General features: G+C 41.3%; 1 protein-coding gene across 2 annotated transcripts in view; it reads left to right on the plus strand.

The window, feature by feature from the left end:
• The window catches only part of DOCK2 (dedicator of cytokinesis 2), a 475105-nt gene that overhangs the window by 90485 nt on the left and 363596 nt on the right, over nucleotides 1-21024 (plus strand). For both annotated transcript variants that reach the window (XM_032403689.1, XM_032403690.1), the window contains 5 exons: nucleotides 4515-4555; nucleotides 5633-5688; nucleotides 6180-6276; nucleotides 9957-10105; nucleotides 15133-15268. In XM_032403689.1, coding sequence (XP_032259580.1) covers nucleotides 4515-4555; nucleotides 5633-5688; nucleotides 6180-6276; nucleotides 9957-10105; nucleotides 15133-15268 — 479 coding nt within the window. The remainder of the gene's footprint in view (nucleotides 1-4514; nucleotides 4556-5632; nucleotides 5689-6179; nucleotides 6277-9956; nucleotides 10106-15132; nucleotides 15269-21024) is intronic.

A 21024-nucleotide genomic window follows, 5' to 3' on the forward strand; every position in this document is an offset into this window, starting at 1 on the left:
TCAATTTCACTTCATTTCTTTTCCTTCTATCAAATACAAATAAGATTAAGTTTGGTATTTGAGATTTTTATTTATGCAGTGTCTTTATGCTGATTTTTATAAGAGTATTTTAAAAATCATATTTTATCTTTTTATCCATCTGCCATCCTGTGTATATAAATATAAATGAAAAGTTGACTAAGATGATATTTAATAGTATTTTCCTTTTTCTGGGTAATAGGATTCAGGATAATTCTTTTAGCTCTTATATTTATACTTTTCTGCTTACTTTAAATTCTTTGTAACAGTCCATATCAATTTTAGACAAAAAAAATAATATAGTCTTGAAGATTTGAAGCACCTATCTCCAGATATTAGCAATGATTAATTCTAGGTGGTAGAAATATGAGTAGTTGCTATCTTATTCTTTGTACTTTTCAATAGTTTTTAAAGATTTTATTTATTTATTTATTTGAGAGAGAGAGAGAGAGAGAGCACGCGTGAGCAGGGGGAGGGGCAGAGGGAGAAGCAGACTCCCCACTGAGCAGGGAGATAGACATGGGGCTCCATCCCAGGACCCTGGGATCATGACCTGAGCCGAAGGCAGATGCTTAACTGACTGAGCCACCCAGGTGCCCCCAGTAGTTTTTAAATCCTCCCCACAAACAAACGAACAAACAAACCAAAAAAGGAGTGGAAAGACCATGGACTTTTGAATCAGAAAGTTATTCTCTGCTCCACTACCCACTAGCTAGGTAGGTAGGCTTCAGTTTTCTCACCTGTGAAATGGGTTACCATTGCCTGTTCTTGGGCTTGTTATGAGGATAGTGTGAGAGAAAGTAAAGCCGTCCAGCACCATGCCTAACTCTTAGGTGCTCTGTGTTGGCTAATTCCATTCTTCCCCCCATTATATAGAGCTATATGGAGACTGGCAGGTATGTATCTTTATAATTTGGCCCAGAGAACCTGGAAGCTGGCCCTCTGATTGCCTGGAATGGGTGAGGCCAGCCCTTCCTTGCCTATACTAAATTTATTCATCTGGATGAATGAGGAAGGCAACACCTCACCTGGAACATTAGACATGAATGAATTTCCTTTCACTAGAGCTCATTTTAGTTAACTTTTTATTATAAAGATAATATTTTGTTGTGTTGAAAACTCAAATAGTTCAGAAGGATACCTGTTGTTACTAAGCCTTAGATATCCTAATGCTTATTTTTTGGTCCATAGTACATCTCTCAGGCTGCCTTTTTTACCCAGAGCCTGAATAAACATTCTATGTTCTGATTTTAGATATGCAAAATACATACGTTTATTGAGCAGTCAGAACTCCTTATGGGGAGATAAACATAAAAAAATCAGTGTGATTTTTCTTCAGTCACTTTCTTCAGTCACATTTGGTTGACATCTTTCCTGATATTTAATGACATTTCACAAGAAGACTTCAATCCTATATCCAGTTTAATGCCACCCTTCTTTCTCCAGTTTAAACAAGGTTGGGGTGGGTAGGAGTTTGGGGTGCTTTCTTTCCAATTCTCTGTGTTCCTTGATCAAATAAGCCCAAAGATCAGCCAGTGCCCTGTATGAATAGTCTTGTAGCTAGGGAATGAGATGCCACATGTCCCTAGGAGTAAATCTCCTGGACCACACCCCCATGTTTGGATTTGGCTTAGGGGTGGGGAAGCTATACCAAGCACTCCTAAGGCAGCAACTACCACCTCCAAAGACCCCCCTGTTTCTTTGTCTCTCTCTCTCTCTCTCTCTTCTAATTACATAGACTGTGGTAGCGGGATGGTCTTTGGGGGTAGCCCTGCTTGTTTAGACTCTTCTTTGTAAGCCCTTCAGAGGGAATGTCTGCTCCACCTTCAATTATTTGCTTCCCTTCTGGAACAACAGGGAAAGTTCCAGTCCACCTACAGATATATACACCTGTCTGGATCATGGGGGCTTACTGTTAGTAGGAAGACAATGGGGTTTCTGTACATTGGTTCCCAAAGAGCTTTTGAATTGTGATGACTAGTAAAATGAAACAAAGGGAAGGTATGAGGGAGGAGTCTGACCATAGAAGCTTATGCTTTTTAAAGTAAGGCATAGCTTTTGTTGTTTCCTAGAAATGGGACCACACCATACATACCATTCTGAGACTTGCTTTTCTCAAAGATATCTGGAGCTCTTTCCAAGTTTCTAAGTGCACTACCTCATTCTTGGTTCAGCTGCAAAGAGCTCTGCAACGAGAATTTTGGATCTACCGCTTGCTGAGTAGGGTATACTCAGAGCCATGTAGCAGCTTCTGGACCAACAACTCCATCGAGGGTGATCTAAGTTCTTTGCTTTTAGGGTAAGAGAGTGTCATTATGAGCACTTGACAGGGTGTCTTTTTAAAGTGTACTTTGCAGGGAGATGGCCCTTTGGGTCTGCTTTAGGGATAGGTCATGTGAAAGTTAAGTTTTCTTCTCTTCTGAATGAGGAGGCCAAATCATCAGTAAACTCCATTTTGTTAAATTTGAAGCATGTTTCATTTACTTTGTTGTTATGGAAATATGTTGAAATGACTGAAAAAAGTCACTGGAAAAAGCGATAGTATTCAAAATCTGTGGGTTCAGGAAATAAAATAGAAAATATGCACAACTTTCTTGGTTGTTGTTGTTTTTGTTGATGATGATGATAATTGTTGATTTTTAAAAGAGAGAATGTACAACACTTAGCATACAGCTTTGCATACATTAGGTAATCAGTAAATGGTAGCTAGCAATATTCCAAAGATGTTTTTTATCTAGTTGGTGGCATGGGGTAGAACTGCAAACAAAGGAGTTGTTATAGTGCAAGGCTGTGGAGTGTCATCTCTGTGGGGTTAGATGCTTGGATTTAAATCTTAGTTACATCACCCACTAGCTGTGTGACCATGAGCAAGTTGCTTAATCATTCCGTGCCTCTCTATTTTCATTTGCAGAACTGAGGCAATAATAGTATCTACGTTAGAGGGTTGTTGTGAAGATTAATTTATAATTTGAAAGAAACAAAACAAAAACTTTACCAGAATTCTTGACACACAGCAAGCACTCAGAAAGGATAAGTGCTATTGTTAATGGTTAATTATTACCAGTAGTTATGGACAAATTATTAGAGTGTAAACATAGAATGTGATGCTTCATGAAGTTTCCAGCACTGGAAGTATTCAGCTGGAAAGTAGCTTAGTGAGATCGTGGGGATTCAGATATTGGGGGAAGGAAATATTAGGAAAGGACCATGTTCCTTCCTCCATTAGACAGGAAACACAGTATGATGGCTGCTTACATTGAAATCCTGACGCTGTCACTTATTAGCTGTGTAACCCTGGGAAAGTTACTTAACTTCTCTCTGCCTCAGGTAGGCCACTCTTGCAAAATGGGATAATTATAGTTCCTACCTCCTAGTTTGTACAAGGATTAAAAGACTTCATATATGATGAGTGCCTAGAATGGTACTTTATTCCAAACCCGAGATTTTTTCTCTCTGAAATCCATTCATTTCTGGTTTTTTTTTTTTTTTTTCCCTCTCCTTCCTTTTCTCCTTTTCTCCTTCCTTTCTTTCTGTTTCTCAAAATAGGAGCCACTGTGGGCCTCTGTTGCTTTAGAATTTTCTTTAGGACCTGACCTTCAAGCTGGCTCATGACTATGAAGGGTGACTTTGCATTTTAACTTGTTTGTTTGGGGGCTTGCACGTATGTTTGTTGAGAACATGTTTCGACAACAATCTGTCACCCCAGTAATGAGGGTTTGCTAATGAGGCTCCCGACAGACACTTTTTATTTACAAAGATGACAAATGCCACTACTTGGCTGTGCTTGAATCATTCCAAAGGCCAGTGGACTCATTATAGTCAATATTTGTTACACTGAGGCTCATTTTGTTCGAGGACTGTGTATAATTTGGACTTCTGTTAATTGAATCATTTTTGATGTTCTTGCAAAGGGAAGAACCTTTTAAAATTCCTGTCCTTTTACCCATCTCTGAACTTACCTGTTTTGTAATGACTAACTTTTGCAAGTCACATATTAGACACAATTTGCTGCTGTTAAAACTGCGGGTATTATTTTAGGATGTTTGCCGGACTCCCTTAGCCTTTCTATGTCTGTAAGGCGGAGGTTGAAACATGCACATGAACACAGGACCCAGGCAGGTAATGGAAATAAGTGAAGAGCTGGGTGGAGGCTGGTGAGTTGGAGGCACCTGCCCTGTCTGATGGGACCAGCTGCCCTTCACCATAAGCCAACTGTGACCACCATCCCCGGGCCTCCTATTTTTTCAAAAGGAGGAAATTCACATTGGTATGTGAAATCCCTGTCTTTTTAGATGCTTTTTGGAGATGTTGGCAACGAATTCAACAGATTGTTGAAGCCTAGTGGCTTCCAGACTTGGATCTGTACTAAGGTCTAAAGCACTTTGCAGTAGTTTCTTTGCTAGTTAAAAACAAACAGAACAACAACAACAAAAACAACAAAACCAGCAATAAACTTGTAGGAATAGATAAGAGACCTGTTTATTTTCTCTTTGCAGATTGGTATAGGGGATACCTCCTAAAGCACAAAATGTTACAGGTAAGGCCAATCTGTTTTTATTTGAAACAATGTTAGATGTCTTTACATGAAGCTTCAATCCCTTTGGGCAATTATCTCCCACTATAGCTCCCCAGCATTTTTGTCTCATTTCTCCTTCCTTGTGTCCTGTGCTTTCCCACCTCTACACGTTGGCCCTTGCTGTGCCTCAACTCCCTTCCCGGTTAAGGCTAACCTCTGGAGCTCGACTTTTCCTGATATGCCAATTACATATGATTTCTCCCTTCCTTGAGTCCCCATGGAATTGTGCATGTTTTATTTGAAATTTATCTTCTGCTGCCTTTCTCTAGAGTTGTGTGGGGGCATTCGACATTGCCTCACCTCACGGAGACAAGTCCAGTCTCTGCCCTTGGGGAGTTCACTTGTTCCAACTCCATATTACGCCATTGTCTCCATGAGAGCAGCCACCTGTTTTACTGGTCTTATTGCTCACGGTGTCTAGTGCAGAAGCAGATGTCTCCAGTGTGCACCCTGGTTAATTTATGAAGGATTTCCAAGTAATTGATAAGCTTTTCTTGTTAACTGAGCCAAGCTTAGGGGGCAAGGAAATAAGACACTTCTTCCTTCCTCCCTGACATGTTGATTGGGAGGCATGATCCTACTCTGCTCTCCAAAGAACAATAAAATAAATCCAGGGGAAAATAAGTCTCATATCAAGATAGCCCATATGCAACCAAGGATGCTGTTTTGCTTTAGGACCTGATGTTCCAGCTATGACTGAAGGGTGACTGCTTTCCTGGCCTTGGGCAGGACAGGGGAGAGACAGAGCACCTTGTCTCACTTAGAGTGAGTCTTTTATGCTCTCCTGTCTTGTCCATCTGGAAGGATGAGTGTCCACAATGGGACTGGAGCATCCTTGGGAATCTAGGGCTATTACGGGATCTAGAACAACCAGTGGAGAGCTGGTGAGAAGTAGAAATAAGAGAATGAATTATTCCTGTGAAGTTTGAGGGTTTTACCAGTCAATGTTTTTTGGGAAAAACCATGAGGGCCTGGGTTCAGTTATTTCTGTAAGGATATGTCATTTTATTTTATTCTATCTTATTTTATTCCCAACAGGGCATTTTCCCTAAATCCTTTATCCACATCAAGGAAGTGACAGTGGAGAAAAGAAGGTATTTGTCATTCTTCACCAGATCTGACCCTCCCACAGCTCACAGATGTCTCTGTCCTATCTGCTTTGAAAGCCTGACTTGGCAGATGTGAATCAGCTGATCCCCCTTCTCCGTGCCCACGTTTATTTGTGTGTCCCCTTTTCCTCATGTAATGGGATATCTAATCCACATTGATTCTGTTCAGATCTGATTCTGAGGGGGTATTAGGAAGTTTGGAGAATCAAACTTTTCACCGGCAGCTGCCTTTGAACTATATTAAAGTCGATTAATCCTGAATAATGAGCTGAAGGGCCCACCCCAGTGAAGGAGGACATTAAAAAGGAAGTTCTTTGCATTTGCATAATGTAATTGGTGTGGCTATTGGAGGCTGTTTAGTCTCCTGCCAGCAAGGCCCCTCTCAGCAGCTGCAGCTTAATGCAAATTTGCCAACATTTTATCTTGTTAGCACCTGGGTCTCAATTTCACACAATTTTGTCTCCCACCTTAAATAGAAATATCGAGAACATCATTCCTGCAGAAATTCCTCTGGCACAAGAAGTGACGACGACACTTTGGGAATGGGGCAGCATCTGGAAACAGCTCTACGTGGTGAGACCCAGAACCCTGCTCCCTGGGATGGACGCTTCCTGAGGTCTTTGCTTTGGTTCAGATTTGGAATTTAGCCATGAGCAGGGCAGGCCAAGGGTAGCTCCCGTGACATAGTAGGACAAACAGTATGAGTACATCGAGGTCCAGAGAAGTTAGGTAACTTTCTCAAAGCCACACAGTGAGCTTGTGACCCAGCCATAATACATGGGGGTCTGATGTGATCCTTTGGTTTTAAACGAGTGCAAAAATTTTTGTTAAAAAAATAAAGCTTCCTGTCATGAGACTCCACATTATAATAAACCCTGGGGATTTTGATTTGGTAGTCTGCTGACAATACCTGGAAAAACACCATGCTAATATATTAATTAACTTAATTAACTAATTAATGGCTATTGTCCTTAGGTCTATGAGGAAGCTTTGACCCTGGAAAAACAAAGAGCACATTTTGTATGTGTTTTCCCTGTATTGAAGCAAATCTAATTTTAAATCCTCCTTTGATGAATCTAAAGCTCCTAATGAAAGCAATTAGCTAAGAAAACCATTAAGCTGAGAGTGAAAATGTCAACCAAGTCTTACTGCATCTCTGTTACAGCACTGTGCACACCTGCTGGTGTACACACGCTGTTTGTAGACTTAAATTTTATGGTCATAAATGTCGACTCCCATGTGGATACTTCATAATATATGGTAATTGGCACATCCAATTCTATAAAAGTTTCCCAAAAGTTGTTAGGAAAGTTTCGGGGGAAAACAGTAACTTGAAGCTCAAGTGGTTTAAGTATTCATCTCTACTACCCCTTTTTTTTTTAAAGATTTTATTTATTTATTTGACAGCAAGAGAGGGAACACAAGCAGGGGGAGTGGGAGAGGGAGAAGCAGGCTTCCCACTGAGCAGGGAGCCTGATGCGGGCCTCGATCCCAGGACCCTGGGATCATGACCTGAGCCGAAGGCAGACGCTTAACGACTGAGCCACCCAGGCGCCCCTCCACTACCCCTTTTTAAATGTCACATACACCTACACCGTGGAAGCTTGGTGTTTTCCCTTAAGAAATCTTTGAATATCAAGTCCATCATGCCCTTTACCTTAGTAAAGAGAACTTTCAACCTCTGGTATTCCAGTATCACCTTCATGATTCTTGCCATGTCTGCATACCACCTGTATTATATTTACTTAATACCTAAATTGGCTCCCTTTTTAGTAAACTTAAGTAATTTACGTAAGGAATTTTACAGCATGCCATGTCATTCCAACAACAATTTCCAATTCTCCAACACTATAATTCATTTCAATTCTAATGCTGACTCCCCAGAGTCAGTTTCAGATTCCATAAGTTTAAGAACTCAAAACTACAAGATTGACCTCACTTCAGATGCCAGTTGCAAGTCTCGGGTCCCCAGGCTACCCGCACTTCTGTCCAAACTTAGTACAAATTCAGGGGTTCATCATTCCTCTCTACCTCCACCTCGGGTCTCCTAATTCCTTAGATCAATTCACAGAGCTCTGGAAAGAGCTATACTTATGATCACTGTTTTAGTATAAAGGCTACAATGCAGGGGTGCCTCAGTGGCTCAGTCAGTTAAGTGACTGCTTTCGGCTCAGGTCATGATCTCAGAGTGCTGGGATGGAGACTCATGTCCGGCTCCCCACTCAGTGGGGAGTCTGCTTCTCCCTCTTCTTCTGCCTTTCACCCTGCTCATGCTCTCTCTCTTTCAAATAAATAAATAAAATCTTTTTAGAAAAAGTGTTTAGGGGCACCTGAGTGGCTCAGTCATTAAGCGTCTGCCTTCGGCTCAGGTCATGATCCCAGAGTCCTGGGATCGAGCCCCGCATCAGGCTCCCTGCTCGGCGGGAAGCCTGCTTCTCCCTCTCCCACTCCCCCTGCTTGTGTTCCCTCTCTCGTTGTGTCTCTCTGTCAAATAAATAAATAAAATCTTAAAAAATAAAAATAAAAAAGTGTTTTAAAAAAAAAGACTACGATGCAGGAACAGCCAAATGGAAGAGATACACAGGTAAGGGAAGTAGGGTGGGGTTGAGCACAGAGCTTCCATGCCTTCTCTTGGCATGCCACTTTCCCTGCACATAGATATGTTCACTATCTGGGAAGCTCCTTGAACCTTGTTGATTGAAAGTTTTAATCAAAGTTCATTACATAGGCATGATTGATGCAATCTTTGGACATTGGTGATTGAACTCCATCCCCAGCCTCTCTCCCTTCCTCGAAGGGGAAGGGGGAAGGGAGTGGGGCTGAAAGTTCCAACTCTCTAATCACATGGTAGATTCCTCTGGCATCCAGCTTCCCATCCAGAAGCTGTGGAGGGGGCCACCAAGAGTCATGTCATTAGCATAAACTCAGGTATGGTCAAAAGGAGCCCATTATGAATAAGAAAAGAGGCTCTTATCACTCAGGAAATTTCAAGGGCTTTAGGAGCTGTGTGCCAAGAACTGGGGACAAAGGACAAATACATATGTGTGTGTGTGTGTGTGTGTGTGTGTGTGTGTGTGTGTATGTGTATGTGTGTATATATGCTTTCCCAAATGGAAAGCCAAAAGTGCTTGGCATGATTAGAAGAACATTATTCAAATAAATACAATGAAAACAAGGCAATGTTATTAAATGCTTGCTATAGTACCTGTCAAAAGCTCTGAGCTCAAGACCTCTCTCTCTTTGTTTTTTTTTTTTTTTTTTAAAGATTTTATTTATTTATTTGAGAGAGAGAGAACGAGAGACAGAGAGCATGAGAGGGAGGAGGGTCAGAGGGAGAACCAGACTCCCTGCCGAGCAGGGAGCCCGATGCGGGACTCGATCCTGGGACTCCAGGATCATGACCTGAGCCGAAGGCAGTCGCTTAACCAACTGAGCCACCCAGGCGCCCTCTCTCTTTGTTAAAAAAAGGAATTGACAAACGTGAAAGAGGGGTTAAAGACATATTACCATGAAGGGTGCCTGGGTGGCTCAGTTGTTAAGCATCTGCCTTCGGCTCAGGTCATGATCCCAGGGTCCTGGGATCAAGCCCCACATCGGGCTCCCTGATCAGCGGGAAGCCTTCTTCTCCCTCTCCCACTCCCCCTGCTTGTGTCCCCTCTCTCGCTGTGTCTCTCTCTGTCAAATAAATAAATAAATAAAATCTTTAAAAAAAAGACATATTACCATGAAACTGCACCTTTCTCCTTCCTTTCTACAGGATGGAAGGAGAATCACCATATGGGTCTGTGTTATTTAACATTGGGTCTTTGTATCACCAAAGCCATTGTGTCCCACAGGTTGTACACGTCACATGTGGGGGAATGCTGCCCTAGAAATAGGCCTTTATCACCAGAAAAATGGTCCTGGTTCCCAGCCTTAAAGAGCTTGAGCTCTGGGACCTGCGTTACAGCAGATATTCATGGCATTTCTGCTCAACGAGTATCTTTTCTGATGGCAGTCCAGAGATCACGCTTTCTTTAGCCAAGAAGTGATTAGGATTATCACTTTCATTTCTGGAAGTCTCTGTGGCCCAGCAGGAAGAAATATGTGGATGATGGAGACTACTGCCCAATCCGTTGGTAGCTGGGTAGGGGCCAGGAGAGATGTTCATGTCATGGCCCCTGAACATGCTTGACTGACTTTGGCACAGTTTGCCACATAGATGCCAACACACCCTCGGTCCATGTGACTGTGCACTGTTTCCTGTCTTGTAGGCCAGCAAAAAGGAACGGTTCATGCAGGTGCAGTCCATGATGTATGACCTGATGGAGTGGCGGTCCCAGCTCCTCTCAGGAACTCTGCCCAAGGATGAGCTGAAGGAACTGAAGCAGAAAGTCACATCTAAAATTGACTATGGCAACAAGTAAGTCTCTCTTTTCTCAGAAAAAAATGCTTTCTTCTCCTACCTACCCCCCTTCTTCCCTGTCTCCCTCCAGAGAAACTTGGTTTCATTTTTAGATGCGTGTTTGCCACTTTCTATTTGAGAGAAGGCTGTTACCAACTCGGTGCTTGTGTGCCTTTCTTATCACCCCCGTGGGACCTAGGGACATGCAAGCAGAGAGAGGGCTTGCTTATGCAGTGGTTATTACTGGGCTGAGAGATTTAGGACACTCATTTAACCTACTTCCGAGGGGCTGGGGAGCACAATCATGCTGGTTCACTTTTGGCTTAGTTGTCATTTTATTTCTGCACTTACAAAACTCTCCCTTAAATCCCAGTGTGAGACTTAATGTCCCTTCCCCCATCCTAAATTATCCAAGCCACATGCCATCAGCTAACTCATATGCATAGTTACAAAATGTTTCCTCAAAAGGGAAGAAGCAGAAAGTGTTTGGAGTTTGAATGCTTTTAAGTTAAAGAGAACATGAGACAACTTTTTGAGGCAGGACAACCCACTGATAATAATAGTAGTGATAATAATATTACAAGTAACACTTAATCCAAGCTTATTATGTACCAGGCTTGATGCTACATGTTTTACATTCAGTGTCTTATTTAATTCTTATAATAACTCTATGGGGCATGCAGTTTTATTGTCCACATTTGTTTTCAGATGAAGAAACTAAGGCCCTTAAAGAGGCCAAGTAATTTGTCCAGAATCGCATAGCTATTAATGGCAGAACCAAAATTTAGACCCAAGCAATCTGGCTCCAGAGTCCATAGGCCTGCCACTATGCTACCTGGATGCATTTGAGAACCCCTCCCTCCTGGTTATTTGGATGACCTCTAAATCCTACTCATTTGCTTATTCATCCCAACAACAAACATGTCTCGAACACTTATGATTGGTCTGATACCTTGCTAGCTGTTGAAGCTCTAGAAATAAAAGCTCTTGTCTGCTAAGGAACCACAGTCTGGTTAGGAGTAAGCTACAGGCAAACTGCTAATATGTATTGTGGTAAGTTTGATGGCTTATAAAACAAGAGTACTCTTAATTCAATGTGGAGAAGGAAGTCAAGGAAGGCTTCCTGAAGGAGGTAACCCTGAGGGGAATTTTGAAAGATAAAGAAGTATTAAGTAGGAAAAAAAAGAAAAGAAAAGGAAGGTAGGAGTGCATGAGAGAGCATGGCAGGTTTAGAAGATTGTGAAATGGGTCAGAAGCCTGGGCCATAAGGCCCAAGGGGGAAGTAGAAAGAGCCCATTTAATGCGATAAGAAGGAAATTTCCCAGCAGCCAGGCTTTCTTGCCTTTGTCGTATGCACTAGGAAGAAGATCCATAGGCACTAGGAAAGTAAACGGGTCCAGCTTACAGCTGCTTCCCATCCCAGGAGCCCAGTCCCTCTGCTGGTTCCCCTGCTGGTGGCTGGCAAGCGTGTCCAAATCTGCTCATAATGCACATCATCCCAAAGTGACAGGAAGGGTTTGCCACACAGCTGCTGCCGCCACTGGTGCGGTGACATCGTTAGCTGGGAACGGTCACAGCTGGGAGTGTGAGTATCAAAGGAGATTAGCTGCTTTGCAGTAATGGCCTCTGTGACCTTCAGATGTTGTTTCTTCATCCTAAGAAAAAAGGCCAAGGTTGGAAGAAATGGTCACCGCTCGTAGGAAGCTTTCTCTGATTTTCCCCTACCCACCCCTGGCTGGGTGAGGTGCTCTTGCAGGCCCTTAGCACCCTCCACAGTAATCACCTCCTTACTGGCCTGTCTCCTCTGCTGTGATGGGAACCCTATAAGACAGTGGCTATCTAATTTACCTCTCTGTGTCGGGAACAGGGTCTGCACACGGGAGGTGCTCAGTGAATGATAGCTGGATGAGTGCATGAATGAATGGTGGTGATGGGAGAAGGAGGAGGAGAGGGTCCTCCCCAGGTCAGCGGTGCCTCTGCAGCATTGTTTGGACCAGCCCTGTGCTTCTGGTTTCAGTCACTTCCCTTTGGGGAAGTGAGAGGCATCCTTGGAAACGGAGACCCTGAGCTAGGGAGCCCCTTGCTTCTTGCCTCCCTTCCCTGATGACTTAGCTGGAAGGGAGGGAGATTTGGACACCTTCAGTTATCACCGGCTTGGCGTGTTTGGAGCTCAGAGCTCTAATATGGGGTGGATGGCTTCCTGTGAGAGTCAAGGAAGCATGATAGATGGGAATTTAGGGCTGGAGGACTGACTAGAATCAGCCTATTTCTCCCATCATTCACTTTGTTCCTTTATTCAGACCTCAAACTTTTGTTGAGCACCTGCTAGGCCTCGAGGACACAGATATTTACAAACTACAGCTGCTATCTCAACAACAAAAAGCAAGCAGAGAATTAAGAATAACTTACTGAGTGGTGACTATCTGCCAGGTGCTGTTTTAAGCACTTTCCATACATTAATTCAGTTAAATCTCATGACAACTCTATGAAGTAGGTAAGTACTATTATCATCCCTATGTCTCAGATGACGGAAATAAGGCTCACAGAGTGATTAGGTCATTTTGCCCCAGATGACTGAAATTTGAACCAATAGCTTGGCTCCAGAGTTCAAGTGCTTAACTATTACTGCATTCTATTGCCTCCAAGGACAGTGTAGGTTAATATGGGAGAGAGACAAGTGAACAGACAGTGGAGTAGGAAGTCATGCCTTTCCCAAGAGCAGGAAGCACAGACAAGAGGGCAGGGGGAGGCAGGGAGGTGGCTGACATCTGCCTGGAATCTAACAAGACTAGTGGGAATTATTAGGTAAAGAAATTGGGAGTGGGGGGAGAATGTGGGAGGAGCTCAGAGATTAACATGAACATGGAGAGGAAGGCAGACTGGGGCTGGAACATTAAAGGCCTAAGTGCCAAATAAAGGAGTTTGGATTTGTCCAGAGGATGATCAGGAACCACAGAAGGAGCCATTTCTGTTTTCATTACCATTAAAATGTTTTTGTTTTTGAAAAATGCATATGGTAGAGGCTTCTTCCCCTGCCCTTGTTTTGGGTTCATCTTATCACTTTCTCAAACAGAAGAGAGCAGTGTGGGACTACCTCTGAGGAGAGAATGTCAGAATGCTCATTTCTCCAAAGTAAATGGTCTGCTGTTCAATTGGGAGACAGCCTTTCCTAACCCTGGGTTATGGGACTTCTGACAGTCCTGGGCTGTAACTACTAAAGCTTCTGAAATTCCACGTGAGACCAATAATGGGCAAGCTCCTTGGTCTCCAAGGAGTGAGAAATCCTCAAATGACTCCTCCAAATCCCAAGATAGCTGGACCCTAAAGAAGGTTTTATTCATACATTTTAGAACTGAATCCACTTTGATAAATTTTGAAGAAAAAGAGCTAGAGAGATCTTGGCATTAAATTATGTATTGGCTATGCTCCATCTTTTCTGAGGTCACGCGAGTCTCTGCTCAGAATTAGTTGAAAGCATTTATTCCCCCTTAGCATCGTCCGTTCGGCAGCATGGCTGTGCAACATTATGAGTCATATCTAGTTGGAAGTTAATTTCCTAATCAATGTGGACAAACAGGTGAACCTTGGCTCCCTTCTGTTTGCATTTGGATGAGATGAGAGATGCGCTTCTCAATCTGGTTCTCAAATAAGAGATGGAAACAGTCTCCTTTATTTGTCTTTGCTGCCTTCCAGAATCTGGTACTCAATAATGGTGCCTAGTAGGACCACTGTTGGCCTTCTCAGGGTCTTCATCAGCCCACTTCCCCCTACCTTCTTTGTATGGACAGCGAGGTCCTCCGTCTCAACATCAAGTGCAAAAGCAGCTTCAAATCCAGGCCTCTGCAAACCTACCCTTGGTCCCCTAATCCAGTACTGCTCCTAAGTGCCTCCCATCTAGAAAGTATACTGTAGAGGTTAAGAGTACAGACCAGGATGCCACATTACTTTTTAACTAGCTATGTGACCTTGAGCAAATTAATTAGCCCCCATATCTTTGGTCTTTCCTCATTTGTAAAATGGGGGTATTAATAGTACGTAAAATGCATTAATATACATAAAACATTTAACGTATGTGAGCTTACCGCAAGTGCTGTATGTTTGCTGTTATTAAGTATCATTGATGTCAATCAGAATGACAGATGCAGTTGAAACAAATCAATACCAAGCAGGGGAAAGCTTGTGGCCTGGAAGTCAGAGCTAAAGAGCAAGCTGTGGATAACAAGCAATATATCTGAGATTTTTTTCCCCAGCAACTGTGTTCAAAATGTTGAATAGATAACATATGAATACCTTCTCTGCTATATGTTATATTATGTTTTATTATATTATATTATATTATATTATATTATATTATATTATATCATATCACATTGTAAAACAACTTAAGATAAGGCACATGTCTCCTTTGACCCCTCCGCCCCTTTTGGTCCCAGAGTCCTACCCCTCCTCACAGGTACCCCTGTTGGTAGTATTGGTGGTTTGGCACTTTTTGTCCAAACCCTTCTCTTTTTTCTTTTCATTCATGTACATGCATCCTGACAATATATCTGGCTCGGTTTATTTGTTTATATTAACCTAGTGTATGCATCTTTCCATACTTTATTTTTTTCACTGAGATATATCATTAAACATATTAAAGCTATATCATATTTGTTAAGCACTGCTACATGGAATTCCATTACAGGTCACAGTTTACTTAGCTATTCTCCCTTTGACAGACATTGTGGTTTTGTTCAACATTTTGCTGATGCAAGCAATGCTGTAATACAAGTTCTCGCTCAAATGTGGATGTTTCTTTAGATTCAGTATCGCAGGAGATATACATTTTAAGCAAACTTAATATACACTGCCACAGTACCACCCAAAGAGGCTGAACTATACCAGTATGCCTCACAGCTGTGTGCAAGGCTGTTGGTGTAGAGCTGTTCCATGGAAATCTGCAATTCTCAGAGACCAGGAGAACTTTCTGGTATAAACTTCTCACCAACATCTTAAAGGCTTAAGCCTCCCCTGATTTATCCTCACCCTCTGTTTTTGCTTTTCAGAATTCTTGAGCTTGATCTGATTGTCAGAGATGACGATGGAAATATCTTAGACCCTGATAATACCAGCGTCATCAGCTTGTTCCATGCACACGAGGAAGCGACTGATAAAATCACAGAGCGCATCAAGGAAGAAATGGTGAGCTTTGTAAAATAGGCTTTGGCAGTCATATAGCAGTCATATACTTCATATACATCATAAACTTCAAATAATAGGCTAATTAACCGGACTCTATTATTCAAGGAGATATCTGTCCTATGACCTGAGATGATCAGTAACCACATGCATTTTATTGTGTTTTTGTACTCGGGTCTGTAATTCATTCTGCATCTATCCCACAGGTAGTTTAATGTAAGGCAAGTTTCCTGTTCTCATGGAGATTTTATATTCCAGAGAGGGGAAAAGAAGAAAGGCAATAAGAAGTAAATAAATAAATGGACAAATTAATTCCAGATGGTGTGAAGTCTCTAAAAGGCAATAAGCTAGGGTTATGTGAATCAGGAGCTATTTTAAAAGGTACCATCAAGAAAGGCCTCTCTCAGAAGAGACATCTGAGTTGACACTTGAATAATATGAAGTCACCAGGCCTGGGAAGACCTAGGGACAAAGTGTTGTAGGCAGAGGGAACAGTAAGTGAAAAGGCCCTGAGGTAGGACTGTGTTCTGAATGTTCAAGGAGTAGAAAGACCAGTGTGGATGGGACATGATGAGCAGTAGGAAAGTGTAAGCAATGATTTGGAGAGGTAGGGAGCAAAAGCCAGCTCTCGCAGGGCCAGAGGTGTCACGGAAAAGAGTTAAGATGTTATCCCAAGTATGGTGGAAAGCCAACAAAAGAGTTCAAGGAAACTTTTTTTTTTCAAATTTAACATAATCTGACTTACGATTAAAAAAATCATTTTAGCCACTGTGTATTATTTGAAAACAACTTTGTTTTTAGTTTTATTAAGATAATTTCACACAAAATTAATTCTTTATGAACTACAGTCTACTGAATCTTATTAAGGTATAGTGTTGAGTCAACTCCACCATAATCACGATATCAACAGTTGTGTCACCCTGAAAGTTTTTTTGAGTCCCCTTGTCGTTGATCCCCTTTCCCAATCTCCAGGCCCAGGCAATCCCTAATTTGTTTTCTGTGATTACACTTTTGCCTCTTCTAGAGTTTCATATAAATGAAATCATATGGTTTTTGTGTTTGACCTATTTTACTCAGCATGGTGTTTTTGAGGTTCACGTTGTATATATTACTTTTTTTTTTTTATTGTTGAGTTGCTGTACCATCAACTAGTTGTCCATTGTTGGACATGTGGGTTGTTTCCACCTGGGGCCTATATAATTAGTACTGCTAAGAACATTTGCAAACATATGTGCAGACATATATTTTCATTCTTTTTAAGTAATACCTGACAGTAGGGTTGCTGGATCCTATGATTCGTGTATGTTCAACATTTTAAAAGACTGCCATACTATTTCCAAAAGGGCTGTACAATTTTGCATTCCCATCAGTAGTATGTGAGAGTTCCAGTAGCTCTGCATTCTTTCAACACTTGGTCTTGCCTGTCTCTTAACTTTAGCCATTCTGGTGGTTGTGTGGTGGTATCTTATTGTGGTTTTAATTTGCATTTCTCTGAATGACTAGTGATGTGAGCATCTATCTCTTCATGTGCTTACTGGCCATGGCCATTTGTATCCTTTTTTTTGTGAAGAGTCTGTTCAAATATTTTACCCATTTTAATTGGGTTGATTTTTTTATCATTGAGTTGTAGAAACTCTTTGTATGTTCTAAATACAATTGTATATTTGTATATTCTGAATACAGATTCTTTATCAGATATATGCTTTGTGAGTATATTTTCCCAGTCTGTGCCTAGCCTTTTCATTTTCTTAAATGCATTTTTTTATTTTATTTATTTTATTTTATTATGTTATGTTAATCACCATATATTACATCATTAGTTTTTGATGTAGTGTTCCATGAGTCATTGTTTGCATATAATACCCAGTGCTCCATTCTGTACGTGCCCTCTTTAATACCCATCACCAGGCTAACCCATCCCCCCACCGCCCTCCCCTCTAGAACCCTCAGTTTGTTTCTCAGAGCCCATAGACTCTCATGATTCGTCCCCCCCTCTGGTTTCCCCCCCTTCATTTTTCCCTTCCTACTATCTTCTTCTTTTTTTTTTTTTTTAACATATAATGTATTATTTGTTTCAGAGGTACAGATCTGTGATTCAACAGTCTTGCACACTTCACAGTGCTCACCATAGCACATACGCTCTCCAATGTCTATCACCCAGCCATCCCATCCCTCCCACCCCCCACCACTCCAGCAACCCTCAGTTTGTTTCCCGAGATTAAGAATTCCTCATATCACTGAGATCATATGACATATGTCTTTCTCTGATTGACTTATTTCACTTAGCATAATACTCTCCAGTTCCATCTACGTCATTGCAAATGGCAAGATTTCATTCCTTTTGATGGCTGCATAATATTCCATTGCATATACATACCACTTCTTCTTTATCCATTCAATTTTGATGGACAGGTTGGCTCTTTCCATAGTTTGGCTATTTTGGACATTGCTGCTATAAACATCGGGGTGCCCATAACCCTTTGGATCACTACATTTGTATCTTTGGAGTAAATACCCAGTAGTGCAATTGCCGGGTCATACGGTAGCTCTATTTTCAACTTTTTGAGGAACCTCCATACTGTTTTCCAGAGTGGCTACACCAGCCTGCATTCCCACCAACAGTATAGGAGGGTTCCCCTTTCTCCGCATCCCCGCCAACATCTGTCGTTTCCTGACTTATAATTTTAGCCATTCTGACTGGTGTGCAGTGGTATCTCATTGAGGTTTTGATTTGGATTTCCCTGATGCTGAACGATGTTGAGCACTTTTTCATGTGTCTGTTGGCCATTTGGAGGTCTTCTTTGGAAAAATGTCTGTTCATGTCTTCTGCCCATTTCTTGATTGGATCATTTGTTCTTTGGGTGTTGGGTTTGATAAGTTCTTTATAGATTTTGGATACTAGCCCTTTATCTGATATGTCATTTGCAAATATCTTCTCCCATTCTGTCGGTTGTCTTTTGGTTTTGTTGACTGTTTGTTTTGCTGTGCAAAAGCTTTTTATCTTGATGAAGTCCCAATAGTTCATTTTTGCCCTTGCTTTCCTTGCCTGTGGCAATGTTTCTAGGAAGAAGTTGCTGTGGCTGAGGTCGAAGAGGATGCTGCCTGCGTTCTCCTTTAGGATTTTGATGGACTTCTGTCTCACATTTAGGTCTTTCAACCATTTTGAGTCTATTTTTGTGTGTGGTGTAAGGAAATGGTCCAGTTTCATTCTTCTGCATGTGGCTGTCCAATTTTCCCAACACCATTTGTTGAAGAGACTGTCCTTTTTCCATTGGACATTCTTTCCTGCTTTGTCAAAGATTAGTTGACCATAGAGTTGAGGGTCCATTTCTCGGCTCTCTATTCTGTTCCATTGATCTGTGTGTCTGTTTTTGTGCCAGTACCATACTGTCTTGATGATGACAGCTTTGTAATAGAGCTTGAAGTCTGGAATTGTGATGCCACCAGCTTTACTTTTCTTTTTCAACATTCCTCTGGCTATTCGGGGTCTTTTCTGGTTCCATACAAATTTTAGGATTATTTGTTCCATTTCTTTGAAAAAAGTGGTTGGTATTTTGATAGGGATTGCATTGAATGTGTAGATTGCTCTAGGTAGCATTGACATCTTCATAATATTTGTTCTTCCAGTCCGTGAGCATGGAACATTTTTCCATTTCTTTGTGTCTTCCTCAATTATTTTCATGAGTATTTTATAGTTTTCTGAGTACAGATTCTTTGCCTCTTTGATTAGATTTATTCCTAGGTATCTTATGGTTTTGGGTGCAGTTGTAAATGGGATCAACTCCTTAATTTCTCTTTCTTCTGTCTTGTTGTTGGTGTATGGGAATGCCACTGATTTCTTGCATTGATTTTGTATCCTGCCACTTTACTCAATTCCTGTATGAGTTCTAGCCGTTTTGGGGTGGAGTCTTTTGGGTTTTCCACATAAAGTATCATATCATCTGCAAAGAGTGAGAGTTTGACTTCTTCTTTGCTGATTCGGATGCCTTTTATTTCTTTTTGTTTTCTGATTGCTGTGGCTAGGGCTTCTAGTACTATGTTGAATAGCAGTGGTGATAGTGGACATCCCTGCCATGTTCCCGACCTTAGGGGGAAAGCTCTCAGTTTTTCCGCATTGACAATGATATTCGCTGTTGGTTTTTCATAGATGGCTTTTATGATATTGAGGTATGTACCCTCTATCCCTATACTCTGAAGAGTTTTGATCAAGAAAGGATGCTGTACTTTGTCAAATGCTTTTCTGCATCTATTGAGAAGATCGTATGGTTCTTGTTCTTTCTTTTATTAATGTATTGTATCACATTGATTGATTTGCGGATGTTGAACCAACCTTGCAGCCCAGGGATAAATCCCACTTGGTCGTGGTGAATAATCGTTTTAATGTACTGTTGGATCCTATTGGCTAGTATTTTGGTGAGAATTTTTGCATCCATGTTCATCAAGGATATTGGTCTGTAATTCTCCTTTTTGATGGGGTCTTTGTCTGGTTTGGGGATCAAGGTAATGGTGGCCTCATAAAACGAGTTTGGAAGTTTTCCTTCCATTTCTATTTTTTGGAACAGTTTCAGAAGAATAGGTATTAATTCTTCTTGAAATGTTTGGTAGAATTCCCCTGGGAAGCCATCTGGCCCTGGGCTCTTGTTTCTTGGGAGATTTTTGATGACTGCTTCAATTTCCTTAGTGGTTATAGGTCTGTTCAGGTTTTCTCTTCCTGATTCAGTTTTGGTAGTTTATACATCTCTAGGAATGCATCCATTTCTTCCAGATTATCTAATTTGCTGGCATAGAGTTGCTCCTAATATGTTCTTACAATTGTTTGTATTTCTTTGGTGTTGGTTGTGATCTCTCCTCTTTCATTCATGATTTTATTTCTTTGGGTCCTTTCTCTTTTCTTTTTGAGAAGTCTAGCCAGGGTTTATCCATCTTATTAATTCTTTCAAAGAACCAGCTCCTAGTTTCGTTGATCTGTTCTACTGTTCTTTTGGTTTCTATTTCACTGATTTCTGCTCTGATCTTTATTATTTCTCTTCTCCTGCTGGGTTTAGGCTTTATTTGCTGTTCTTTCTCCAGCTCCTTTAGGTGTAGGCTTAGGTTATGTATTTGAGACCTTTCTTGTTTCTTGAGAAAGGCTTGTATTGCTATATACTTTCCTCTTAGGATCACCTTTGCTGCATCCCAAAGATTTTGAACAGTTGTGTTTTCATTTTCATTGGTTTCCATGAATATTTTTAAGTCTTCTTTAATTTCCTGGTTGACCCATTCATTCTTTAGTAGGATGCTCTTTAGCCTCCATGTATTTGAGTTCTTTCTGACTTTACTCTTGTGATTGAGTTCTAGTTTCAAAGCATTGTGGTCTGAAAATATGCAGGAATGATCCCAGTCTTTTGGTACCGGTTGAGACCTGACTTGTGACCTAGGATGTGATCTATTCTGGAGAATGTTCCATGGGCACTAGAGAAGAATGTGTATTCTATTGCTTTGGGATGGAATGTTCTGAATATATCCGTGAAGTCCATTTGGTTCAGTGTCTCATTTAAAGTCTTTATGTCCTTGTTGATCTTTTGCTTGGATGATCTGTCCATTTCAGTGAGGGAGGTGTTAAAGTCCCCCACTATTATTGTATTGTTGTCGATGTGTTTCCTTGCTTTTGTTATTAATTGGCTTATATAATTAGCTGCTCCCATGTTAGGGGCATAGATATTTACAAGTGTTAGATCTTCTTGTTGGATAGACCCTTTAAGTAGGGTATAGTGTCCTTC

Source organism: Phoca vitulina, unplaced genomic scaffold (assembly GCF_004348235.1).
Source record: "Phoca vitulina isolate PV1807 unplaced genomic scaffold, GSC_HSeal_1.0 scaffold6, whole genome shotgun sequence".
NCBI classification, from domain to species: Eukaryota; Metazoa; Chordata; class Mammalia; order Carnivora; family Phocidae; genus Phoca; species Phoca vitulina.